We start from the raw sequence: 24,940 nt of genomic DNA on the forward strand, positions 1-24,940 counted from the left end.
GCTGCCTGTCCTGCCCGCCCTGCCCGCGGGGGTGCTCCCAGCCCCACACCCCCCGCCCTGGCGCGGCTCCCCACTCCCAGATGCACAAAGAGGCGCGGGAGCATCTGCCCGGCGCCCCCCCGGCCCCCACATCCTCGTCCCCCCCCCCGGCCCCGTGCCCCGATTCGCCACAGCCCTTCGCTGGAGGTGTCTGGGGGGTGTCTGGGACCCCCCCAAGCCGGGTGCAGGGATTTGGGGCGGACCCCCCGGTGGGGTGCGGGGGCTCCCCTAAAGCGCGTCGCCCTCCCGGCTCGTTGCAGGCCGGGATCTGAGGCGGGGGCCCGGCGCCATGGGGAACCCCGTGAGCCGGCCCAGCTGCCTGGGCCAGAAGAGCCGGCGGCCGGAGGAGCCCCCGCGGGACTCGCAGCCCCGGGACCCGGGGCCAGACGCGGGGCCATTGCCCGTCGGGAGCAGCGCCCAGGCCCGGCCGGGGCCGCTGGAGAAGCCGCCGGTGGAGAACGGTTGGAGCGCGGTGGCCGGCGGCGGCCGGAGCCCCGGGCTGAGGCGCAGCCGGTCCGAGGTGGCGGTGCAGAACGGGAGCGCAGCTGGGAAGGGGCAGGCGGGGGGGGCGGCATGGACCCCCCCCCGGGCCGGCGTCCCCCGGAGCGCCTGGTCCTGGAAACCCGTCACCACCCGGGAGGTGACGGAGGTGACAGAGGTGACCGAGACCATCGTGACGGAGATCGTGGAGGTGACCGAGTACCCAGCAGGCGAGAAGGGCAGCGAGGCCCTGGTCAGCCGCACGGTCACGGTGCTGACGGAGCTGGCGGCTGGCAGCCGCGCTGGACACACGGAGGCCGCAGAGGTGACCGCCAGGAAGCCGCGGAAGAGGCTGTGCCGGGCCCGGGGGTCCGTTCCACCAGCGCCGGCGTCTCCGCCAGCGAGTCTCGGCCTCTGTCTCCCACCGCCGGGGTCTGCAGGGCGTGGGGCGTGCAGGGAACCCCACCAGCGGCGCCCGGTCCTCCGGCCCCGAGGAGGAACGTGGTCGAGAGCCCGTCCTGGTGCAGCCGTGGCGGTGGGGCGAGCGGGGGGACGCGGGGGGACCTGGGCTGGGTCCCTCCGTCCCCAGCATCGCCGCCCGGGCGGCTCAGCCAGGTCTCTCCCCAGGTGGCCCCGCGGGCTGTCCCCGGCGTGGAGGAGGTGGCGGCGGGCGCCGAACGTGGCCAGGACACGCTGGAGAGTTTGCTGGCCTGGGCGGCCGACATGGAGGAGCTGGTGAGCAACCAGAAGCCGCCGTCGGCGGAGGTGAAGGTGGCAAAGGCCCAGCTGGAGGAGCAGAAGGTCAGCAGGTCCCCGGCTGCCGCGTCCCGGGCTGGGATTTAGGGGGGCCGGGGGCACAGCGGCCACCCCCGGGGCTGCCGGCTCTCTGCCCACGGTGCTGGTGGGAGGGAGGGGTTCCCCGGCACAGCGCCCTGCCCCGCTGCCTTCCAGCTCCTGAAGCGGCTGCTGGAGGAGCGGAGGCCGCGGGTGGAGCTCATCCTGCAGGACAGGCCGGTGCCAGCGGGACACGGCTCCAGCACGGCGGGGCCCGAGGGGAGCGACAGCCTCTCCGGCCTTGGGGAGAAGTGGGGCAAGCTGATGCGGGAGGCTGAAGCCAGGTGGGTCAGGACTCTGCCAGCCGGGGATGCACCGTGGCCGCGCTGGGACAACGTGGGACCCCTGAGGTCCTGTCCTCAGGGTGCTGCTGGCGCTGCCTGGGCTGGGCAGGGGTTGCCGGTGTTTGGGGTGGGAAGTTTTGGGGTGGGGAAGGGACCCCCAAGGTGGGAGTTGACCCCCCAACCCCGGTGGCAAGTGGAGAAGGGGCTTTCCCGGCCAGGGCCTAGGTCTCCTCGGCTCACCTCCCCTTCCCGGCGCAGGTATGGCCGCCTGGAGCGGATCCTGCCAGCGGCCCAGGGCTTCCAGGAGGCCGTGGACTCCTTCCAGGAGTGGCTCGGTGCCACGGAGCGGCAGCTGGCCCAACTCTGGCGCGCCAACGGCTGCGTCAGCCGCCTGCAGGACGCCCACCGGCAAACCCAGGTCGGGGTGCGGGGTGGGTGGGGGGCACCGGCCATGGCATGGGCTGGGCGATGGGGGCACGGCAGGGTGGGGGGAGCTGTGAGCAGGGCCACGGGGAGGGCTGGGGGTGGCAGTGGGGACAGGGGGGACGCCGGTGGGGGACGGGGGGGCAGCGGTGGCAGTTGCTGCCACGGGAGCCTCTCGCCCAGGCCCTCTGTGAGGAGGTTCGGGGCCGGCTGGGAGAGCTGGACGGTGCCCTGGAGCGTGGGCAGCGGGTCCTGGAGATGGTGACAGGTGAGTGGCCGCAGGGTGGGGGCCGCTGGACGCAGGAGGGGATGGGTGTAGTGCGGCGGGTTGTGCCAGCACCGCAGGGACCCCGGGCTGCACCGCAGGGACTGTGGGAGAACAGCGTCACATGGTGGAGAGGGGCCGGGAGAGACCCAGGCCCGTGGGGGTCGGGGGCACAGCGGGACAGGGCTCACCAGCGGCGGGAGGCAGCCGGGGAGTTGAATTTTGCCACTGATGGGGACGAGAGCTGGGTCCAGGAGAAGCTGGAGGGGGGCAGGCATGGGGGACAGTGACCGTCATGAGGGAGGGAAGGTGTCAGTGTGGCGGGTCCCTGCTGAGGCCGGGCGCGGTGCTGCCGCAGGGGAGGAGGCGCAGCTGGTGCAGGAGAAGATGGAGTCCCTGAGGATGCGGTATCTCATCGTGGGCCAGAGCGGCGCCGACACCACGCACCGGCTGGCGCAGACCCTGGAGGCCTCGTCCCGCCTGGGTGCTACCCAGGAGGACCTGGCGCTTTGGCTGGGCCGCCTCGAGCAGGAGCTGGGCGCCTGGGACGGCCAGGAGCCCCCGGTCAGCGCCGGCGACAGGGAGAAGGTGTGGAACGCGGGGTCTGGGAACCCTTACCCTCTGCCCGGCCCCGCGGCGCCGCTGCCTGCGGTGGGAGGGACATGGCGGGGTGGGATGCGCCAGGTTACGGCAGACGGTTCCACGCCGGGGGGCTGTGTCCCGGCGAGGCCTGCCGGCACGGCTGACAGCTCTCCTCGGTGCTGCAGTTTGAGCAGGTCCTGGACTCCCAGCTCGGCCGCTTGGCGCGGCTCGGCGAGCGGCTGGAGGAGGTCAGCCGGGTGCAGCTGGACGCCCAGGCCCTGCGCTCACAGCTCTCTGAGCAGAAGGTGGGTCTGGGGTGCTGCCCTGTGCCGGGCTGCGCCCCACCGGTACCTGAAGGGGTGCCCAGAAATCACCCCGACCCCCGTGCCAGCCGGCCGGCGTCTCCCACGTGCCTCTTCATGTTCCAGCTGCTCTCGGCGGAGATTCTGCACCACCGGGGGCTGGTGGAGCGTCTGCTGGGGGTCGCGGACCCGCTGCTCCGTGCCTGCCCCGAGCCCCTGCGGCAGCAGCTCCAGGTGAGCGGCCGCGCCGGGGCCACGCTGGGGCCTCAGCTGCCCCTTGCGCTGGGCGACGGCCAGCGGGACGCCCCGGTGAGCCGCCCGTGCCCTGCCCGCAGCCCTCGGTGCAGGCGCTGCGGGAGCGCGCGGAGCAGCTCTCCCTGCGCAGCGGGGCCTGCGCCGTGCAGCTGGAGCACGCCCAGTCCCTGCTCGCCCAGTTCGAGGAGGCCCACGAGGAGCTGGCGCCCTGGCTGGAGGAGACGCAGGAGCTGGGGGCGCAGCTCTCCCCCAGCGCCATCAGCTACGAGGCCTTCAAGGAGCAGCAGGCGCTGCTGCAGGTGAGTGGCCGGGGCGCGGCGGCGGGGACACGCTCGGGGCTGTGTGCGGCGGCGGGACGGAGGTGGCAGTGCTGCCGGGGACCGTCCCGTCCCCCATGGCTGGTCCCCACCACCCCCAGTGCCTGCGGGAGGCCATCGCCGAGCACCGGCCCCTCGTGGGGAAGCTGCAGCGCGTCTCGGCGCAGCTGGCGGAGCTGAGCCCGGAGCAAGGCACCCCGTTCCAGCGGCGCTGGCGGGAGGCAGAGGAGCGGTACGGCCACATCCGTGACCACGCACGCCAGGCAGCCGCGCTGCTGGAGGACGCTCTGCCGCGGTACAGCCAGGTACAGGGCCGGCACCGGGGTCAGGGTGTGGGGATCGGGGTCCTCTGGGGTGACCCCCCCGCGCCTCCCCACAGCTGACGGAGCGCATGGACCTGCTGCTGGAGTGCCTGGAGCGGCTGCAGGGCCGCCTGCAGAGCCGGCCCTCCGTGCGTGGCGACGCGACCCATCTCCGGGAGCTGATCCGGGAGAACAGCCTGGCCCTGGGCGAGCTGGAGAAGCTGGGGGCGGCCCTGGAGACGGTCCAGGCGCAGGGCAGTGAGCTGCTGGCCAGCATGCGGGCAGCCAACTCCGATGCCGCTGCCAGAGGTACCGGCACGGCAGCGCGTCCCCGCACATGGGGCGTCCCGGCGGGGCCGTGTCCCTGTTGGGGGCCACGTCGGGGTGCGGGGTCTCTCGCTGAGGGTCCCCAGGCCGAGCCCCGTCCCCCCTCATGCCCTGCAGGGATCCAGGAGCGGACGGCGCAGCTGCAGTCCCAATGGAGCTGCCTGCGGGGCCGCTGCCAGGAGCAGGAGTGTTGGCTGCGGGAGCTGCTGGCGCTGGCCGAGCGCTTCTGGCACGGCCTCTCTGAGCTGGCCCTGACGCTCAGCGACACCCAGCAGCTGGTCCTGGGGCTGGAGGAGGGCGGTGGCGAGCCTGAGGCCATCCGCACGCGGCTCCGCACCATGCAGGTACCGGCTGGGGAGGGGGCTTGGTGGGCATCGCCATGGCACGGGCATCGCCGAGCACCCTGGTGCCCCGCAGGCGCTGCGGGAGGAGATCGACTCGCTGCAGGGCGAGCTGGACGCGCTGGGCAGCCTGGGCGTGGAGCTGATGTCGTCCTGCGGGGACCCCGACAAGCCTGACGTCACCAAGAGCCTGGATGATGTGAGCGCCGGCGGGTGGGGGCCCAGCGAGGGACAGCGCCCTGGGGAGAGGGGTTGGGGGGGGGCTGGACCCCAGGGAAGGGGCAGGAGTGATCCCCAGAGCCGGGGCTGGGTGGGGTGGGGGGTGGCTGTCCCCAGCCAGTGTCCCTGCACAGGGGACTGTGCGTCCGCCAAGTGTCACACCGGTGCCCCCCAACCCCCGTGCCCTGACCCTGACCCCCGCGCCCTGCCGCAGCTCTACTCCTCCTGGCACAGCCTGAACAAGGTGTGGACAGAGCGCAACACCCGCCTCGAGGAGCAGCTCCAGGCCTCCCTCAGCTACCAGGAGACCATGCAGGTGCGGGGGCAGGGGGCTGCCCACGCAGACACACCTCACCCCGCCCCGTGTCCTGACCCCCACCCCCTGTCACCCTCCCGTCACTGCTCAGGGGGGTGCGGGGCCAAAGGGCCACTGTGGTGGTCCTTGGGCATGGCTGAGGGGGGCACGTGGCCATGGGGTGGGCATGGGGTGGGCATGGGGTGGCTGTGGGGTGACTGTGGGGTCGTGCCCATGTACTGGCCCAGCGTGACCCACTCGAAGCCCTCAGTGGGGATGGGCCCCCCCGGGCCCCCCCTGCCCCTTGTTCCATCCCTCCCTGGGGGTCCTGGTGGGTCCCAGCCCCACTCCCAGCGTGGGGGGACAGGGCTGGGGCAGGACCCGCCCCCACGGTCCCTGTGGGTCCCCAGCGGCTGCTGGAGTGGCTGGAGGCGGCCGAGCTGCGTGTCGCCGGGGAGTTCCTGGTCGGGGGGGACCCGGCCGTGGTGCAGCAGCAGCTGGTGGAGCTGAAGGTGGGTCCCGCCGCAGGACAGGCCCTGCAGGGCCGGGGGGGGACGCGGGGTGCTTGGGGTGGCCACAGAGTCGCAGCGCGGCATGTGGGGCGTTGCTGGTTCCTCTGTGGCACCCGTGGGTGGGGGGCACTGGGTGGCCCTGTCCTGCGCCCCAAGGTGCCCGGAGCGGGCTGGGCTCCCTTGTTCCCCGGGGAGGAGCTCTGGGCCCCTGAGCCCGTGACAAGCTCTGCCGTGCCGTGCTGTGCCGTGCCGTGTTAAACCAGACCTGGTTCTGCTCTGCCGTGCCGTGCCGTGCCATGCCATGTTAAACCAGACCTGGCTCTGCCGTGCTGTGCCGTGTCGTGCCATGTGTCACGCAGGCCCCTGTGGCCGTGTGCAGGGCTGGGGGTCACCCGCTGACCGGTGGCTGCCCCGCAGGAGTTCAAGCGGGAGCTCTACCAGTGCAAGGTGGACGTGGAGAGCCTGCGGCACCAGGCCGGCCCAGGGGGCGCAGGGCTGGGGGAACCCCCGGCCCCCCTCAGCCACTTCCGCCAGCGCTGGGACCGTCTGGAGGAGGAGATCATCGGCCGGCAGGTAGGGAGGGGGCCCAGCCGGCACGGGGGCAGGGCTGGGGGGGGGCTGCTGTCCTGGACCCGGGGGCTCGGGGAGGTGCTGGTGGCCCCTGAGCTGTCAGCTGGGTCTGCCACAGGGAAAGAGCCACAGCTGTGTGGGTGCTGGGTGGGTGCGTGGGTGCCACATGGGTGCCTGGGGTGCTGGGTGGGTGCCTGGGGGCTGCACAGGGGCATGGGGTGCTGCATGGGTGCTGGGTGGGTGTGTGGGTGCCTGGGGTGCTGGGTGAGTGCCTGGGGGCTGTAGAGGGGCATGGGGTGCTGCATGGGTGCTGGGTGGTTGCATGGGGTTCCATGTGGATGCTGGGTGGGTGCGTGGGTGCCTGGGGTGCCAGGTGGGTGCCTGGGGGCTGTGCAGGGGCATAGGGTGCCACAAGGGTGCTGGGTGGGTGCATGGGGTGTCATGTGGGTGCTGGGTGGGTGTGTGGGTGCCTGCGGGCTGTGCAGGGGCCTGGGGTGCCACATGGGTGCTGGGTGTGTGGAGCTGGCTGAGTGGGTGGGGCCATGCAGGAGCTGGGTGCCACGTGGGTGCTGGGCGCCCCGGGGTGCTGGGGGCCGTGCGGGCACCTTGCGCGGGGTCGGGGCTGCCGTCGCTCCCCGCCGATGGGTGCCCGGTTCCGCCTGTGCTGGGGCAGCACCAGCTGGAGGCGGCTCTGCTGGGGCTGGGCCAGTTCCAGCACCAGCTGGAGGAGCTGCTGCAGTGGCTGTGCCGCACCGCCGAGCAGCTGCAGGGGCCTGCGCCGCTGCGCCCCGACCTGCAGAGCTGCGAGATTGAGCTGGCCAAGCACAAGGTGAGGGTGGCCACGGGACTGGGGCAGCCACGTGCCACCAGGCTGCCGCCCTGGCCTGCTCTGGTGACCGGGGTGGGGGGCCCCGGCCTCTGCCAGGCCCCGTCCCTGCCAAGAAGCGGCAGATTCGGTGCCTGGCACCTGCCCCGCACCGCGCTGGGGACAAGGGCCGGGGCCTGGGCCGTGGCCGCACCAGGGACACCGGGGGGTGCTGGCGGTGACTGTGTGCCCTGTCCCCAGGTGCTGAGGAACGACGTGATGTCCCACGCCCGCACGGTGCAGTCGGTCAGCGAGGCTGGGCAGGGGCTGCTGCTCTCCAGCCTGGGCGAGAGCGTGGAGGGGCTCCAGCGCAGCCTGCGGCAGCTCGGCCAGCGCTGGGACCTGGTGCAGAGCGAGACCGAGAGCCGGCAGCTGGAGCTGGAGAACAACCTCAGCCAGGTGCGGGGCTGCCCGTCCCGGTGCTGCCTGTCCCGGTGCTGCCCACTGTGGTACTGCCCGCTGGCAGGGGTGGTGCTGAGGCTCCCCCCATCCCCCGCCTCCAGGTACAGGACCTGACGCTGGAGATGACGGAGCTGCTGCAGTGGCTGGAGCAGGTGGAGCTGCAGCTTTTCTTCTCCCAGCCGGCGTGGGGCCACCCCGACACCACCAAAGAGAAGCTCAGCGCTCACCTGGTGAGCACCAGGGCCGGCCCCGAGCCCCTGTGGGGGTGTACGTGTGCCCCGAATCTGCCCCTCCCTGTGCCGAGCGGCTGCGACCCTTCTCCCAGCGACCGGGCAGAGCCCTCCTGCACCCATCCCCTGCCCCTGGGGCAGACTGGGACCCGCCTGGTCCCCATCTCCCCGTCCCTGTGCCGCGGTGGGGGCAGTGACCCCGGGCTCCCCCCGGCAGGAGCTGTGCAAGGAGATGGAGTCCAAGCAGGAGGCCTACAGCGGCCTGCGGGAGCGGCTGCAGCGGCTACTGGCCTCCTGCCGCGCTGGCCGGCCCTGCAGCACCGAGCACAGCCTCCGCATCCTGGAGCAGAAGTGGGAGAGCGTCCAGGCCGAGGCCCAGGAGAGGAAGGTGTGCGGGGCAGGCGGGGGGGTGCTGGCAGCTCATCCGGGGGGGGCTGCGGGACGGTCCCCGGCAGCGCCGTGCCCCTGCCCGCAGGAGCGCCTGGCCGAGGGGCTGACGGTCAGCACGGAGTTCCACGGCACCGTGCAGGAGCTGCTGCGCTGGGTGGCTCACGCCGAGGAGCTGCTCGGCTCCCCCGCGCCGCCCAGCTTCGTCCTGGACACCGTCACCGCACAGATCCAGGAGCACAAGGCAAGCGGGGGCTGAGCCCGGGGGGCTGCCCCAGGGGGTCCCTGTCCCGGTGCCAGGAGTGGCCACGCTCCTGCCCCAGCGCACCCCCAGCTGCCCCCCCGTCCCCCGCAGGCCCTGGCGAAGGAGGCGAGTGCCCACGGGGAGCAGCTGAGCGGGCTGGAGGCCGTGGCCGCGCGCCTGAGGGACTTCAGCAGGAAGCAGGATGGCGCCGTCATCCAGAACCTGGTGCTGACGGCCCGGGAGCGGCTGGGCGCGGTGCTGCGGCGCACGGCGGAGAGGGGGGCTGCGCTGGAGGAGGCCCGGAAACGCACCAAGCAGGTACTTGGGGGGTGGGGTGGGACATTATGGGATGGGGACGGGGACGGGAACGGGGACGGGGATGGGGAAGGAAATGGGATGGGGATGGGGAAGGGGATGGGGATGGGTTGGGGATAGGGTTGGGGATGGGGATTGGGATGTGATGGGATGGGATACAAGGGGTGGTCCAGGTCGCCCTGTCTTTGCACCCGAGGCCCCCCCACACCCCCCACTCTGTTCCAGTTCAGCGAGTCCCGGCGGCTGCTCCTGGACTGGATGGACGAGGTGGAGCAGAGCTTGGAAGTGCCGCAGGATGCGGCCACGAGTCAGGAGGAGATCAAGTGCCAGCTGGCTGAGCACAAGGTGGGGGGCACCCGGCGCCCCAGCCCTGCGGGGGCCTGGTGTGGGGGGAGCAGAGCTGGTGGGGCTGCGGGGCGGCAGGGGAGGGGGTCCCCAGCTCCCAGGGGGACGCTCAGTGCTGCGGTGGTCCAATGCAGTTCCAGGACCAAGCAGGGAGACCTGGGGGGGGGGGACCCCTCAAGCGCCCCCGCGACACCTGGGGAGTCCCGGGGAGGCTCACCCCTGCACCCACAGGCTTTCCAGAGGGTGCTGCGCGCGAAGCGGCCGGTGTACGAGGCGACGCTGCGGAGCGGGCGGGCGCTGCGGGAGCGGGCCCGGCTCCCCGAGGACCTGCAGCCGCTGGAGGAGCTGCTGGGGGAGCTGAAGGAGCGCTGGGACGGGCTGTGCAGCCGCGCTGGGGAGAGGTGGGGGACCGGAGTGGGGTAGGATCGAGGGGGGTGGGAACGGGGATGGGGATGGGATATGATGGGATGGGAATGGGGATGGGGTATGATGGGTGGTCCAGGTCGCCCTGGCCCCAGCTTTGCGCATGGGGCATGGCACTGCCCGTCCTCCCGGTGCATCCTGCCCCCAGCTTTGGGAGCTGCTGCCCCAGCCCTGTTGGGCTTTGCCCCGGGGGTGCTGCCAGGATCCATCCCTGGCCCTGAGCGAGCCCAGGCCCTCGGTGCCATGCTGCCGGGCTCCCCATGGGGCGGCCACGGGGCTGAGCCCTGGTGCTACCTGCATTGCCTGCACCCTTGCCTGCAGGCAGCACAAGCTGGAGGAGAACCTGCTCTTCTCGGGCAAGTTCACGGACGCGCTGCAGGCCCTCATGGACTGGCTGTACCGGGCCGAGCCCCAGCTCAGCGAGGACGTGCCCGTCGGAGGGGACCGGGACCTGGTCAGTGACCTCATGGACAAGCACAAGGTGGGTGTCCCCGGCCGGGGGGTCCCTGCCCCACACCGGCCCTGCCCGCCCCCCATCCCAGCATGGGGATGGGGCTTTGCCCACTGGAGCGGCCGCAGCTGGACCTGGTGCTTGGGGCAGTGCTGGGGCGCCCCGTGTTCTGGGGGGAGCCCTGCACGGTAACGGGGGGCCAGGCAGGGTGCTGGGCCACCCCTCCGTGGCGTCTCCCACCCCCTCCTGCCCTCTTCTCCTGCCCAGGTCTTCCAGAAGGAGCTGGGCAAGCGAGCCAGCTGCGTCAAGATGCTGAAGCGCTCGGTGCGGGACCTGACGCGCGGCAGCAGCAGCGTCGATTCCCAGTGGCTGCAGCAGCAGATGGAGGAGCTGGGTGGGCGCTGGGACCTGGTCTGCGCCCTCTCCGTCTCCAAGCAGGCCCGGCTGGAGGCTGCGCTGCGGCAGGTCAGAGCTGGGGGGGCGCTGTGGCTACCCCGGGGCCTCCCCCCCCCCCCCCCGCCACAGGAAGGTCGGGGTCTGCAGCTGGTGTGTCCTGCTGGAGGGTTTGGTGGGTGGCCCTGGGCGGGCGGGTGCCCAGGAGGTGGGTGTGGCATGGGGCTGTGGGGCTCTGCGTGGGGCTGTAGGGCTCTGTGTGGGGCTCTGCGTGGGCTGTGGATCTTTGTGTGGGGCCGTGGGACTCCATGTGGGGCCGTGTGTCTCCACATAGGGCCCTGTCGCAAGGTGCCGTGGCCGGGTGCCAGCCCGGGTGCCGCCAGTGCCTGTGGTGGGTGCCCCCGTGTGCCAGCACCCGGGGCGGGTTGGCCGCGTGCCGTGGGGTGCCCGGCGCCACAGGGGGCATGACCAGCATCCCCCCCTGCCTCACCCCGGGTGGGAGGGGGGGCCCTGCCCGGGGGTCCGCGGGCACGAGGCAGGTGCCGAGTGGGTCCCGGCCATCCTGGCAGGCGGAGGAGTTCCACAGCCTGGTCCAGTCCTTCCTGGGCCGCCTCTCTGAGTCCGAGCAAGCCCTCAGGTACGGCGTCTGCCCCGAGGAGGAGCCAGCAGTGCAGGAGTGCCAGAACCAGCTGCAGGTCAGTGCCAGCCCTCGCCACCAGCCCCTGCCAGCCCCTGTCACCTCTCACTAGCTGCTGTCACCCCTCACTAGCCCCCACCAGCACCCACTAGCCCCTGTCACCCCCCACCAGCCCCCACTAGTCCCTGTCACCCCTCACTTGCCCCTGCCAGCCCCCACTAGACCCTGTCAGCCCCTGTCAGGCCCCACTAGCCCCTGTCAGTCCCCACTAACCCATCACCCCCCACCAGCCCCCACAAGCTCCCACCAGCCCCCACCTCCAGGGTGGCTCCATCCCTGGCCCGGGCCACCCCGTTGCTGGGGACAGCTGGGCCCCACCAGCGCCTGCCAGGGTTCGGGGTGCAGCGCACCGAGCCGTGGGGTGCTGGGTCCCGTCACACCCAGAGGCGACATTTGGGGCCCCCGGGCACCCTGAGCTGCAGAGATCTGGGGTCCCACGCACCTCAGGCCGTGCCTTCCCCCGCCTGGGCCCTACAGTGCTGGGGGGGTGCGGTGGGGGGGCTGGGCCCTGGCGCTACCCCGGTCCGTGCCCCCCCAGGAGCTGCTGAAGTCGCTGCAGTGCCAGGAGCTGGAGCTGGAGTGCATCACCTCGCTGGGGGAGGAGATCCTCGCCACCTGCCACCCCGACTCCATCATCACCATCAAGTCCTGGGTCACTGTCGCCAAGAGCCGCTTCCAGGAGGTGATCTGGGGGCCCCTTCTCCATCATCCTCCCTCCCTGCCCCCCGGGGTGGGGAGTGGATTTGCACCCGCGCCCGGGACGAGCACGGCCCCACAGTGCCTCTCAGGGGGGGCTGGGGGTGCTCGGCCCCATCCCCGGCTGGCACAGACCGACTGGGTCTTACTCAGCTCCTCCTGCGCAGACCCGGCCCTCCGTGAGCCACCAGGACGCACCCCCCGGCCACCCCCAGCCACCTATGGCCACCCCCAGCCACTCCTGGCCACTGCCAGCCACCCCCTTGCTCCCAGCCCTGCTCCCACCTCCCAGGGCCATGCAGTGTGGGGGTCACCCGGGGGCCTCCGTGGGCCTGGGCGATGGTGACTCGTCCCCACCAGGCAGGGAGTCCCTGGGGAGCAGCATCCCGGGGATCCCCCCACCCTGACCCCCCTCCCCGCCACGCTCCTGATTCTCCCTGAACGGGTCCGACGGGTCCCGCCGATCCCTCGCCCGGCACGAAGCCCTCGGTGAGCGGATCTCTGGGATCGCCCTCCCCAGCCCCACTCGCCCCGAGCTCAGCGAGGATGTGGTGCCACCGACACATTGCTGCCGGTGGGAGCTGGGGCCTGCCCCCTGGTCACGGGGGGGCTGTGGACCCCCCATGTCCCTGCCCCCCGGTCCCTCGGACTACCGGCCAGGGGTCTGTGCCTGCCCCACGGCCCTGGGTCCCTGCGCAGAGACTCGTCCCCGCCGCAGCGCTGGCCCTGGGGTGCATGGTGGGTCCGTGGACGCCGTCCCCGTGCCCCCCCTGTCCCCGCCAGCCCCCCGCCGTGGCCCAGCTGCCCACGCCGTGCCTGCAGGTGCTGAGCTGGGCCCAGCAGCAGGGTGAGCGGCTGCAGGCGCAGACTGCCAGCCTCGCCGCCGAGCGCGAGGAGACGGCCCAGCTCCTCGACTGGATCACGGCCGCCGAGGAGGCCCTTGGCCTGCGGGACCAGGAGCCGCTGCCGGAGGAGGCTGAGCAGCTGGAGGAGCTCAGCGCCCAGCACGCCGTAAGGGACCCCCCGCGGCGTCCCCCCCACCCTGGGCGAGCGCTCGACCCGACCGAGGGCTTTCGGGTGCACCGGGCTGAGGCCGTGGGTTCAGCTCGTGCGAGCGGCAGTGACACAGCAGCACCGTCCACGCGCAGCCCCAACCCTGCGGCTCTGCGGGAAGGACTGCGGGAGGGTCCTGGGGAGGGGGGGCAGCAGCTCCCCTGCCCCGGCTGTGCCGGGGGGACGTGCTGGGGTGTCTGGCAGGCGCTGAGCACCGGCGCTCTGCCATAGGTGTTCATGGAGGAGCTGAACCGCAAGCAGCCCGACGTGGAGAAGGTCACCAAGAGCTGCAAGCGGAAGCTGGCCACTGAGCTGGGCCCGCCGGCCGCCCGCCGGCTGGCCACACGTAAGAGCCCCCCTTGCCCCCCCCTTGCCGTGCCACGCCCGGCTGTGCCCTCACCGCCCGTCTCGGCTGGCTGCAGGGCGCCGGAGCACGGGGAAGGCGCAGGGGACGCCGGCGGTGCCGCTTGGGGGGCTGGAGCCCCAGACGCCCCTCATGGCCCAGCTCCTGCACCGCTGGCAGCAGCTCTGGCTCCTGGCCCTGGACCGGCAGTACCGTCTGGAAACGGCCCTGCAGCGCCTGCGCGAAGTAAGGGCAGCCCCGGCCCTGCCGCGGGGCGCCGGCGGCTCCTCTCGCCCCAGCCCTGGGTCGGACGCGACAGGGAGGGTCCCCGGGGGCGCGGGGATGGAGCAGGGAGCACCCGGGAGCCCTCCCAGACCCCCCTGGCTCCCCTTGTGACCCGGCGCTGGGCTCCTGGGCCCAGACCCCCTTTGCCAGCCCTGGCGGGGTCAGGGCAGGGGGCGAGCGGAGGGCTGGCGGGGGCTTCCCTGGCGGCGCGGTAACGCCCGTCTGTGCCTCTCCGAGCTGGAGGAGTTCGCGCACTTCGACTTCGGGGTGTGGAGGAAGCGCTACATGCAGTGGATCGGCCAGATGAAGTCCCGCGTCCTGGATGTTTTCCGAGGCATCGACAGGGACCAGGACGGGCGCATCAGCCAGCGGGAATTCATCGAGAGCGTCCTGGCCTCCAGTGCGTGCGCCTGGGGCTGGCTCCTGGGGCACCGCTCGGGGCTCCCCCCGCCCCCCCGAGAGCCCGGGGAGGGGCAGTCTGGGGAGCATTGGGGCAGCTCTCGCTGAGGTGGGATCCCCTGCAAAGGGATTCAGCTCTTACCAAATTAATTTGTTAACTTAAACGCAACAGATGGGTTTCCCCGTGGAGGGGATCCCACCTCGGGGTGGCCGGGATCCCCCATGGAGGGGGGCCGGGGTTCGGCGTTGGTGCCGGCCGGCCTTGGCGTGGGGGTGCACAGGCTGAGGTGGGCTGAGGGTGTGGTTCCCCCCGCCCCCAGAGTTCCCCACCAACGTCCTGGAGATGAACGCCGTGGCCAGCATCTTTGACATGAACGGCGACGGCTTCATCGACTACTACGAGTTCGTCAGCGCCCTGCACCCCAACCGGGATCCGCTGCGCCGCACCGCCGACGCCGACCAGATCCAGGATGAGGTGCCAGTGGGGACGGGGGCTGGGGAGGGTGGGGGGTCCCCAGGGTGGGGGTCTGAGCCCAAGCATGCTGTCCCCAGGTGAACAGGCAAGTGGCCCAGTGCAACTGTGCCAAGCGCTTCCAGGTGGAGCAGATCAGCGCCAACAGGTACCGGGTAAGTGCTGGCCCATGCTAGTGCCGCCAGCTCCTGCCCTACTGCCGTGGCCAGCAGCCCCCCAACCCCAAGCGGGGGATCCTCAGCTTGCTCTGACCCCCCCGCACAGCCCCAGACCCTCTGCGGCAGCGGGGGGACACGTCTCCCCCGGCCCCAGGCGCTGCGTGCCATGGCAGTGCTGGCAGGGACGGCGCAGCCGTGGGACACCCAATGGGCTGTTTATGGGCGGATCTGGGTGCCGGCACCCCCCCCCTGGCTCCCAGCCCTGCCGAACCCCCCCGGCCCCCCCGCCTTGTCCCTCTCCCCTGCAGTTCGGGGAGTCCCAGCAGCTACGGATGGTGCGGATCCTGCGCAGCACCCTGATGGTGCGGGTGGGGGGGGGCTGGATCGCGCTGGATGAGTTCCTGGTGAAGAACGACCCTTGCAGAGGTGGGTACCTACGTGTGTGTCCCCCCCCTGCAGCGCGGGGGGGCCGAGGGGTCTGCGGTGCCCGAGGCCGGGGCAGCCCCAGCCCTGCCGTGATGCCCGGTGCGGTGCCAGCGGGGCCCTGCGGCTTGGTGGTGCCCCCCAGGGTCTTGCACCCCTCGGCCCGTGGCCGTGGGACCCCCAGCGCCAGCCCTGCTCACCCCCCCTCCCTCCGTCCTCCCCAGTGAAGGGAAGGACCAACCTGAAGATCAACGAGAAGTACCTGTCCCCAGACGCCTTCGGGGCCGCCGCGGCCAAGTGTGGGGGCAACCAGTCAGCCCCCTCCTCCAAAGTGCTGTCTCCGAGCCGCTCCAACTCCAGCCTCAGCCTCTACAGCAGCGCCTCGGCCCCCAGCAGCCCCCTGGCCAGGAAGGTAAAGGCTGGGGACCGCCCCCCGAGACCCCGACCCCCCCCCAGCCCCGCTGCCCCGGGTGCTGACCCTCTCTCTCCCCAGTCGGTGCTGCGGAGGACGCGTTCCGGAGACCGGTGCCCACGCTCCCGCGGCTCGCTGCTGCCCGACGGGGCTGAGCTGCAGTTCACGGCAGCCGAGGAGAGCCCGGCCGCGGCCCCCCCCGGGGAGAGCCGTGCCGAAGGGTCCCCCCCGGAGCGCCGCAGCCCCTGTCGCTGAGCCCCATCCCCGCCGCCCGCCCTGCGCCCAGCACCCTCGGCCGGCCCCACTCAGGACTCTCCTCCCCGGCGGCCGCCCGCCCCGTGGCCGGAGGACGGCGAAGCCGTGGCCGTGCGCCCCCCGGGGGTCTCCGGCCCTCCCCCCCCCCCCCCCCCTCCCGCCCCCGAGAGGGCACCCCCCCCCGCGGGGGCTGAGCTGTCTGTCCGTCACCCACCCGGCCGGGCCTGGCCCTGGCGTATATGCAAACATCCCCCCGACACACACCAAACCGCCCCCCCAGCTCCGGCTGGCACGGCCCCCCCTCCACCCCACCGCTCCCCCAGGCAGCGCGTGAGGGCCGGGCCCCCCCTGCCCCGCTCCAAGCGTCCGGGGCGGCTGCTGGGAGCATCCCGCCGTCAGCCGGGGCTGTGCCAGCCCTTCTCCCCCCACCCCACCCCCCCGGCTCCTGCGCCCCCCCGGGGTGGCTGCCGGTGCCCCCGGGCGTTTGGCAGTGCTGCTGGGGGTGTCTTGTGTCCTGTCCCCGCCCCCCCCCGCCCTGCTCCTGCCGGTGGGAGGGGGCCGGGCTCGGTCCCCGGGCGCGAGGCCCCTCACCGGAGGCAGAACCCCGTTTCTGGTGCTAACCCCCACCCTCGGGCCTTCGGTGTGTGCGCTCGGGGCCCCGGCTGCAGCTGCCCCCTCCCCACCCCGGCAGGGCTGGGGGCCGCGGGCAGGGGGGCCCTCGCGCCCCCGTCCCCGGGCCAGGACCCCTGCCCTGCCGACGCATGCTCACGTCACCCCGCTAACCGGACAGCAGTAGAGCTGAATGTAACCCTGGCCGGCACGGCCCCGCCGGCCACAATAAAGTAGTTTTTTTTTTTTCTATGAGCAGCCGGGACTTGCTGCGCTCTGTCCGTCTGTCCGTGCGCTTGCCCCGCTGTCGGCGATGGGGAGTGAGGGGGGCATGTGGCATCGCCAAAGCCGGTGCACACGCGGGCCCGGCGCAGTGGCACGCGGTGGCCGGGCAGGGCTGGGTGTGCCTGCGGCTGGGTGCTGCCCGGCGCCGGAGCCGGTGAGCCTGGGGCGTTGCAGCGGGTGCCAGCGGGCGCCGCGCCGCCTTCCCTCCTTTCCCAGGAAAGCGTTGCTGCCATTCCTGCCCTGCCTGGGGCTGGCAGCACCGGGCGACGCCATGTCCCTCTCCCCGTGTGCCAGCCACCCTTCTGCCCCCCCGCAGCCCTAAGGGCACCGCGAGCATCCGCGTGGTCCCTGGCCAGTGTTGTCCCCTGCCACGGAGCACCTGGCCGCTCCCACCCCATCCCACGGACCCGGGGTGGCCGAGGGACGCTTGGGCCGGGGCACGGCCATGGGTCAGGGTGGGATGGGGCGGCTGGAGACATGGGGATGGGCCCTGGGTGCTGCAGCGGCACGGCCGTCAGTGGCACCTCCCGGCCTCGCGCAAGTGCAAGACCCCCGTGTACAGAGGGTCCCAGGTGGGCCGGGTGCCTCCTCCCTTACCCCGCTCCTGGCCGGCCCCGCCTTCACAGATTTCAGTCCCAGTTCTGCACTGTTGTCCCCTAAAACTGTCTCCACACTCGTTTTTTTTCTGAACAAACACTTCTGCCTTGGAGAGCAGCCGAAGAGGGGCCAGGTCTGGGAATGTGGCGCGTCCCCCCCGCTCCGTGCATTGGGGACCCCCCCATGCAGGACACGGCCCCTTGCCGCTGGCGCTGCCCGAGCCCCCCCCCCCAGCGGGGCCAAGCCCCAGCGCATCCCTCAACACGCCCCGGGACGCGCCGCGCAGCGCTGCCGGCACGGGCTGGGGCCACCGACACCAGTTGCGTTGCACATTCCTCGGCCCGCGGAAATCTCCTCCACCCCTCCCAGCTGGGGCAACGCGCCCAGCACCACCGGCACCACCGGCCTGTGTCAGCCGCAGCCAGAGCCCCCGGGCCACGGCTCCGGCCCGCCGAGAGAACACAACAAGCACTGGGTGGCTGGGGCGAGCACAAAATGTTTGCAAAATATTTGCAAAATGTTTGCGCGGCCAAGCAAACCCCGGCAAGGCGGCGTCCCCCCGGGCTGGAGCCAGGGATGGGGAGGATGCCAGGGGCAGGGTCGCAGAGCCGGAGCATGTGGCTGGGGACGCAGTGACACCAGGGAGACGTCGTGCGGAGTGGGGACGCCCTGGCAGAGCCCCCATGGCTCGCAGCCAGGGCCGCGCCAGGACACCACAGGCTGTGTCGCTGCACCAGCGGCTCCCGGGGCGGTGGGCGAGCAGGGCTGGAGGCTCTTGGCCCCCCATGACCCCCCACGGCCGGGCGCTGGTCCGCGAGCCCCTGCAGCCGTGCTACCATTTGGTGGGGCCGGGTTGTGCGGGGTTCTGCCCGAGCTCCAGAGCTGTCGCCCGCCCAGCCAGCTGGCCCCTGCCACAGCGAGGGGGAGGCGGGTGCCGCCCTGTTTGTTGCCCAACCACCCCAGCACTCGCCCCAGCTCTGGGAACCCCAGGAGCAGGGCCGGGCCCACCCTGCGCACCCCACACAGCCCCAGAATGGAGCCACGTGCCAGTGGCAGTTGCTTCATCCCGTCCCAAAAATCCCAGCTGTGCCACATAGTGCTCTCAGATGCCCCCCCCGGACACCTCCCATCCCCTCTCCAGGGGTGGGAACCCCAAGGGTCCCCCCGGCTTTCCTGCCCCCAGCACGGTGTCCCCGGGCTGCTCCAGCTCCCAGCTGCAGGCACGGGGCCCACCTGCACCCTCATCCGGCACAAAGCCCTTGCCCTGTGCCCGGGGTATGGTGCTGCCGGGCAAGAGGCGAGAACCCGCAGCCCCCCAGCTCACCCTTGTGCAGAGCCACTGCCTGGGCTTGGGGTGGGGGCTCCTGTGGGGCACAGGCGATGGCCCCGGTGGTGAGGGAGGCCGGCGGGGCCGGAGGCTTTGGTGTGGTGCAGGTCGGGGCTGGCACACGTATGAGCACACGCGTGTGAGCCCACAGAGCTGCTTGCACGGCAGACGCGTGTGCGGGGCTGTGGCCGTGTGCCAGCACCGGCCCTCGCCCGGGCGAGAACGTTGGCGCGTGCGGGCGGCAAAGCCCCAGCCGGCCTCTCCCGGTGCTGAGCTCAGCGTCTGGCCCCAGCCCCGCGCGGTGGGTCCCAGCCAGCGTCGGGCCGCGTTCCCATGCGCCAGAGGGACGGGGAGCATGGCGACTCACGCCCGAGCTGGCCCATCCTCCTCCTGCGGCCGCTGCCACCCCACCAGGGCCACCAGCGGCCCCCGGGCCGGTGGCAGCCGAGATGCTTTGGTTAAGCCGCAACCCCATGTTACCACTAATTACTGTAATCGGACCCTTTCCTCTGCCTTTGGGCGGCGTGCCCGGGAGAGAAAAGCAAAACAGCGTCGGCGGGTGTAGCACAGAACAACGCAGCATGGCCTGGCACAGCCCAATATGGCCCAGCACGGCCCAGTATGGCCCAAAACAGCCCAGCATGGCTCAATATGGCCCAGCAGAGCCCAGCATGGACCAGTACAGCCCAGCATAGCTCAATGTGGCCCAGCATGGCCCAGTATGGCGCAGCACAACCCATCACAGCCCAGCACAGACCTATACGGCTCAGCACCGCTCAGCATGGCCCAATATGGCCCGGCATGGCCCAGTATGATCCAGCACAGCTCAGTATGGCCCGGCATGGCCCAGCACGATCCAGCACAGCCCAGCACAGCTCAATATGGCCCACTACAGCCCAGCACTGCCCATTATGGCCCCGTACAGCCCAGAATGATCCAGCACGGCCCAGCACAGTGCACTGGTTCCTGTGCTGCCCAAAGGGCCCGAGAGCCCCGTCCTGCCTGTCCCTGCAGCATGGCAGGGAGACGGTGCCATGCCAGCCCCCGTGCCAGGTTACCGGTCAGTGGCCGGCTGTGCCATGCCCAGCCCTGCTGTGGCCCCGGGGCCGTCTCTGCACCCAGCACAGGCTGGCTGGGCCCCGGGGAGGCTGCAGGGGGGCACCCCTGACCCTGCCCCGTTGGAGGGTGAGCAGGCCAGCGGGACACTCACCGCTCCAGCGTGCTGGTGCTGAGCTCTTGGCGGCGGTGGCCAACACTCGTCCCTGTTTGTCTTTGGATTAAGACTCCTCAGCGCCTCCCGGGAGCAACACCTCTGCCACAGCCGTGGGCAATGCTGGGGCAGCCATCGGAATCCCACACCGGTTTCTGGGGTGCACCCTCCTCCCCACATGCCACAGGAACAGTGGTAGCCGCCAGCCCTGCCAGGGTGGACACAGCCCCTGTCCCTCTCACTGGCCCCAGGGGTGTGGAGCATCGTCCGGGCCAGCCCCTCTCTTGGCCCCACAGTTCTGGCTGCTCTGGGGTGACAACACCCTCCTGAGGGTCCCTCTGCCCTCCTGGGACCACCGGCTCGGCGATGCCCAAGCAGCGGGCGCAGAGGCGGGGGAATGCCCCAGCATTTGGGGTGCTTTGCCACCGCCGGGATTAGCCGCACCCATGGCTGGCGCCAGGGCCGCGTGCCCGCCGGACCACGCTGTGCCACGTCGCAGGCTCGCCCCGCCAGCCCCGTGCCTGGATACCGGCAGCTCTCCAGACAACACACTCCCACACACCATAAACATCTTGCCCAAGCAATGTGCGTCCCTTCCTCAGCGCGGTGTCCCGCGGGGATGGCACCGGGAGGTGGCTGCACCGCGACCCCGCAGCGCCCGTGGCCCCAGAGGTCCCCGTGGCCCCAAAGGTCCCCGTCCCCATGTGCGGTGCCCACTGCTCCCTTGGGCCCCCCAAGCGCCTGTGGCACCGGGGCGAGGCGAGGGGGTGCTGGGGGTGGAGCAGGGAGCTGGGTGTGGGGCTGGAGACAGAGGCAGGGGTGTTTGGGTGACTCAGGCAGCAACAGGGTGGCTTGGGCATGTTTTGGGCAATTCAGGCTCCACGTGCACACCCAGGGATGTGGGCATGGTGGGAGGGAGCGGGGAAGGGTCCCCCTCCCCACCCCAGCTGCCGTGGTGCTGGGGGCAGGCCCGCAGCAGGACGTTGGGGATCTGTCAGCCCTGCAGCTGCAGCCTGGGGTCAGCCCGGTAATCCACACGGCCAATTCGATGGGAAAGGGCGAAGCAGTGTGGGGGGGCTGCCGTGGGAGAGGAGCTGGGTGGGAGAGAAGCAGGACGAGGCGTGGGGGCACTGCAGGGCTGTTGGCAGAGTGGGTGCTCACGGGGCAGTGGGCAGAAGGCCGGGAGCAGCGCTGGCCCCGTGGAGGTGTCCCACCCCCCCCATTCTCTCTGCAAGGGGGGACCCCGGCACCCCGAGGAGCCTCGGGGAGGGCTGGCCCGCGTGTTTCTGGCAGGGCTGGGCCGGTGTGTCATCCCCAGGGGCGGGGAAGGGCAAGGTTTTAAACGTGCTCGGGTCCCGGGCAGGAAGCTGCGGTGAAGCAGCGGGACTGCGGGCACCTGCCGAGAGCCCGTCTGGGTGCCACCGCGGTGGGAGAGGTCTGGCAGCGAGGGGCTTGACCGGGCGTCGTGCAGCCGTGCCGGGGGGCTACAGCGGACGGAGGAGAGGCCGGCACAGGCCCCGGGTATGTGAGGAATGCGGCATTGCCCGCCGGCCTGGCTGGGCTGCAGCCAGGTGCCGGGGTGGGACAGTGGGCGTAGGGCAACGGCCACACCGTGCTGTGGCACGCTGGGGTGGGGGTCCCTGAGCCCGCCGTGCCCCAGGAGGTGGTGACTACCCAGGCAGGATGGCTGCCGGGGAAAGAGCCTGTGGTGCCTGGGGGCTCTGACGGGCTCGGTGGGGCTTGGTGGTGCTGAGGCAGGAGTGGGCAGCAGGACAGGGGGTCTGGCAGCACCCGGTGGGGTGGGCACAGGGTGCTGTGGGATCGTCTCCCGTGGGCAGGATGTGACCCCTCACCCCGCAGTGCAGCGGAGGAGCAGCCCCGCTCCCAGGGGCACCTCCCAGGGCGGGTCAGGGGGCCGGAGCCTGTCTGCTGCTGGGTGTCAGTGGGACCCCGGCACCGCGCCCCCCCCCACGCGGCAGCCGCAGCAGTGCTGGGGACTGTGTGTTGGGCGGCTCCCCAGCCCCGCTCAGAGCTGGGACCCCCCCAAAGCCCCCCAGCCACTCTTCCTGTCCCTGTCATCCTGCCGTCACTGCCCCAGCCAACTTCTCTACCACTCTCCCCCACCAAGACACCCCCAGCTTCAGCCAGCCCCACCAAAGACCACCCCACAGTCTCCCCCCGGCCCCGCCAGGCTCCCAGCCCCAGCCCCTCCCCAACGCTCTGCAGCCCCTTCCCCGGCAGACACCTCCTCCACCACCCTCTCCCTGAAACCATGCCCCCTCCCCGCCCCACTGTACCAGTAAAACCTGTCCCTTCTCCCAGTCCCTCCTCACGGCCCCCAGCAGCCTCTCCCTCCCCAGCCGGTGCGGGGCCGCGGGTGCAGTGGTGCGGGGTGGTCCCGTGGGCCGCGGGGTAGCCGCAGCTGCAACGCTGTCCCTGCGCTGGGTGTAGGAGGAAGCTGGCGCAGGTGACTCACGCGGGCAGGGAGGTGCGCACGGGCTCACGGCCCTGGTGGGTGCCAAGCTGGGTGCGAAGGGGCTGGGCGTGCGCGTGCAGCACCGTCCCAAGCCGTGGCCCACGCCAGCACCCACATTTCCCGACGCAGCCAGAAGCCAAAGGCGCGATTGCCGCTGCCAGGGAGAGCTGCCCGCGTTGGGGAGAGCCCGTGGCCCCGGGCAGGGCTGCAGGTGCCAGCGCCTGAACCTCCGCCAGAACCTCCCTGGCGTTGTGGGCAGAGGCGGTTACTAAAAGTTTCCATGGGGCTGACGCTGTCTGATTAAAAGGAGAAGATTCCTTCCTCTGCCCGCATGCCCGCTGCCTCCTCCCCTGCCCGTGAAGGCACCTCAGCCCCGGGGGGTGTCCTGCCCCAGCCCCCAGCCCCGGTGGGGATTGGGCTTCCAGCAGCCGCAAGTTATAGATGGCAGTGCCCAAATTCCTGTCTGTACTCTGGTGCTGGTGGCCGGCTCGGGTCTGAGACACGCGGGGGGTCTCTGGATACCACAGCCCCCCCCCAGCACAGCCCCCCCACGTGCCCACAGCATGGCCGGGCTGAGCCCAGCTCCCCCCGAGCGCAGCACAGCCTGTGCTGTCTCACCTGGCATCTCCCTGACGGGAAAGGAGCCGCTTTCCCAGGAAAGGAGCCACTTTCCCAGCCCTGCAAGGGGTCCCAGCCCCAGGGCCAGGGTGGGCAGAGCCGCCGTGAGCTGCTGCCAGCCCCATGGTGTTTCGCGTGTGCGTGGCAGCGGGCGTGGGCTGCTGACACCAGCAGACCCAGTATGAGCCTGCGGGACAGAGGAGCCAGCGTGGTGAGGCCGGGGATCCTCTCACTCTCAGCTCACAGCCCACAGCCCACAAGAGTCCCCAGGGGCTCTCAGCCAGCAAGGGGGGGCCCCTCGTCCTCCCCCACAGCAGAGATCCCCCAGAGTCCTGACTCCGCTCTCCTCCTCCCCTCACCTGGTGCAGCTCAATGGGAGCAGCACCCATGGCTGTCCCGCCCACCGTCCCCACCTCTTGGCGCCAACACCAGGTGCAATCCTGGACCTGCACACGCCAACAGCATTGCCCGGGCAGATCCGAGCTGGCGCGGCTGTGCTCGTGCTGACATCATGGAGCTGGTGCCTGTTGGGACCTTTCCCCCGAGACGGGTGGCGAGCCCGGAGCACGGCTGGGACAGAGGAGCCTCGCCAGGGAAAGGTGCTGGCCTGGCCTGGGGGGCATGGGAGGAGCTGGAGTGGGCACACAGGGGCACAGACCCCCCTTGGAGAGGCTGGTCGGGAGGCGAGTGAGGCCCTGGGCACAGCACCCACTGGCACCAGCACGCTGCTCTTCGCTCCAGGCTGGGATTACACTGGTGGCGCGGGGCAGGATGTGGGGCTGAGCCCCAGGCAGCAAGATACGGCTGGTCCCCGCCATCCCCCTCCGTGCGGCTGCCGTGGCAGGGTCAGTGTGACAGTGGCTCGCCCTGGGGCTGCTGCGCCAGCGCCCGTCCACGTCCAGCGGTGCATACCACGGGGCAGCCCTGCCCAGGCTGTGGCCTTGCAGCTGGCTTGGCTGCGGAAGATGAGGCAAGCAGGTCTCCCATGGCCCATGGCCTCGCCGTAGGTCCGGTCCAGCCCTGGCACACCCCACTCTGCACCAGTGCCAGGGGCTCTGCCTTCGGGGATGGGGCTCACCAGGGAATAAGGAGCCACCTCTGCTGCCCCAGCGTAGCAGGGCCAGGCTCCTCGCTCCTCAAACCTGCTCCAACCCCAGCGGGACCGGCCTCCAGCCCCTGGACTGAAGGGTGCTGGGCACGGGCACGCTGAGTAAGGCCATGGGCAGTGAGGCTCCTTCACAGCAGTATGTGCCACAGTCACAGCCCGGAGGTGGTGGCTGCTGGCCACAGCCCGTACTCAGCCACAAGCACCTTCTGGTGTGCCCAGCCCAGCACACAATGGCCTCCTGCTCCCTCCGGCACCATAATTTGCCTGTGTAATGGCTGTGTTGTTGTGGAGCCCCGTGAGCCCAGGAGATTTCCAACCACGCAGGCCTGTGGCCTCTCCTTCCGCTGGCCCCCTTCCCATGCTTTCTGAGCTGTGCAAGGAGGGCAGATGCCCCCTCTCAGCGCAGCCGTGGGCACCAGGCAAAGAGCCTCCAGGGATGCTTCTGGGTGCCCGATGGCTCCAGCCACTGTTGAGCAGTGCTGCTGTGGGGAGGGTGCCAGGGCCGGTGGCTGATCCCTGGCCCTGGCAGAGGGGACCAACCTTTCTGCACTGACTTGGGGTTTGCTCATCCCTGCGCCAGTGTCAGAGTGGCCCGAGCGAGCGCTGGTGCTCCCTGGGGGTTGCGGCTTTTGGCTGGTGCTTTGCCCCACGCCCCGCAGCCTTCCAGCCCTTTGAAGCACTGCACGAGGCTTTTGTGCAGGGACAAGCCCCACACAAACTGGTGGCCAAAGGCACGTGACAGCTGGTGGGGGCTTTACTCCTCACAGGAGCCAGGCCTGCTGCAGCCCAGCGCTCCACAGGTCCCACTGGTGCTTCTGCTCCAGGCTCTCTCTCACGCTGCGATGTCTGGGCACACCCAGCAAGTCTAGCTTGGGAAGCAGAGGGTGCTTACCTCTGGCAGGCCTGGCTCAGCATGTCAGGCTCAGGGACAAACATGCTGCCCTGAACATGCTCAGCCTTTGGCTGTTACTTCCTCCTGCCCCTGAGGTATTTCTTTTTCATCTTTTCCCTGCATTTAGCATGCAAACCCTAGAAAAGCTGATTTCTCAGTGAGCGTTCCCATTGTCTCCCCTCTCTCCAGAGAGTCTTGACAGCTGTGAAGGGAGTGCAGCGGG

The 24,940-nt window shown here is 71.3% G+C and overlaps 1 protein-coding gene across 1 annotated transcript in view; it reads left to right on the forward strand.

Annotated features, from left to right (window-relative positions):
* PLEC (plectin) overlaps positions 1 to 16,469 on the forward strand; it is a 76,020-nt gene extending 59,551 nt beyond the window's left edge. The window contains exons 46-81 of the mRNA XM_074860939.1: positions 300 to 1,320; positions 1,471 to 1,637; positions 1,896 to 2,055; positions 2,244 to 2,328; positions 2,684 to 2,913; positions 3,093 to 3,212; positions 3,336 to 3,443; positions 3,545 to 3,763; positions 3,883 to 4,086; positions 4,161 to 4,392; positions 4,528 to 4,754; positions 4,828 to 4,950; positions 5,185 to 5,286; positions 5,676 to 5,777; positions 6,195 to 6,350; positions 7,021 to 7,176; positions 7,414 to 7,611; positions 7,716 to 7,844; positions 8,062 to 8,232; positions 8,320 to 8,475; positions 8,587 to 8,793; positions 9,016 to 9,135; positions 9,367 to 9,536; positions 9,880 to 10,039; positions 10,277 to 10,474; positions 10,972 to 11,097; positions 11,638 to 11,781; positions 12,618 to 12,806; positions 13,080 to 13,194; positions 13,271 to 13,437; positions 13,714 to 13,876; positions 14,196 to 14,350; positions 14,428 to 14,502; positions 14,814 to 14,931; positions 15,153 to 15,340; positions 15,422 to 16,469. Coding sequence (XP_074717040.1) covers positions 300 to 1,320; positions 1,471 to 1,637; positions 1,896 to 2,055; positions 2,244 to 2,328; positions 2,684 to 2,913; positions 3,093 to 3,212; positions 3,336 to 3,443; positions 3,545 to 3,763; positions 3,883 to 4,086; positions 4,161 to 4,392; positions 4,528 to 4,754; positions 4,828 to 4,950; positions 5,185 to 5,286; positions 5,676 to 5,777; positions 6,195 to 6,350; positions 7,021 to 7,176; positions 7,414 to 7,611; positions 7,716 to 7,844; positions 8,062 to 8,232; positions 8,320 to 8,475; positions 8,587 to 8,793; positions 9,016 to 9,135; positions 9,367 to 9,536; positions 9,880 to 10,039; positions 10,277 to 10,474; positions 10,972 to 11,097; positions 11,638 to 11,781; positions 12,618 to 12,806; positions 13,080 to 13,194; positions 13,271 to 13,437; positions 13,714 to 13,876; positions 14,196 to 14,350; positions 14,428 to 14,502; positions 14,814 to 14,931; positions 15,153 to 15,340; positions 15,422 to 15,595 — 6,535 coding nt within the window. The 3' untranslated portion in view covers positions 15,596 to 16,469. The remainder of the gene's footprint in view (positions 1 to 299; positions 1,321 to 1,470; positions 1,638 to 1,895; positions 2,056 to 2,243; positions 2,329 to 2,683; positions 2,914 to 3,092; positions 3,213 to 3,335; positions 3,444 to 3,544; positions 3,764 to 3,882; positions 4,087 to 4,160; positions 4,393 to 4,527; positions 4,755 to 4,827; positions 4,951 to 5,184; positions 5,287 to 5,675; positions 5,778 to 6,194; positions 6,351 to 7,020; positions 7,177 to 7,413; positions 7,612 to 7,715; positions 7,845 to 8,061; positions 8,233 to 8,319; positions 8,476 to 8,586; positions 8,794 to 9,015; positions 9,136 to 9,366; positions 9,537 to 9,879; positions 10,040 to 10,276; positions 10,475 to 10,971; positions 11,098 to 11,637; positions 11,782 to 12,617; positions 12,807 to 13,079; positions 13,195 to 13,270; positions 13,438 to 13,713; positions 13,877 to 14,195; positions 14,351 to 14,427; positions 14,503 to 14,813; positions 14,932 to 15,152; positions 15,341 to 15,421) is intronic.
* Positions 16,470 to 24,940: the final 8,471 nt, after the last annotated feature.

Source organism: Strix uralensis, chromosome 1 (assembly GCF_047716275.1).
Source record: "Strix uralensis isolate ZFMK-TIS-50842 chromosome 1, bStrUra1, whole genome shotgun sequence".
NCBI classification, from domain to species: domain Eukaryota; kingdom Metazoa; phylum Chordata; class Aves; order Strigiformes; family Strigidae; genus Strix; species Strix uralensis.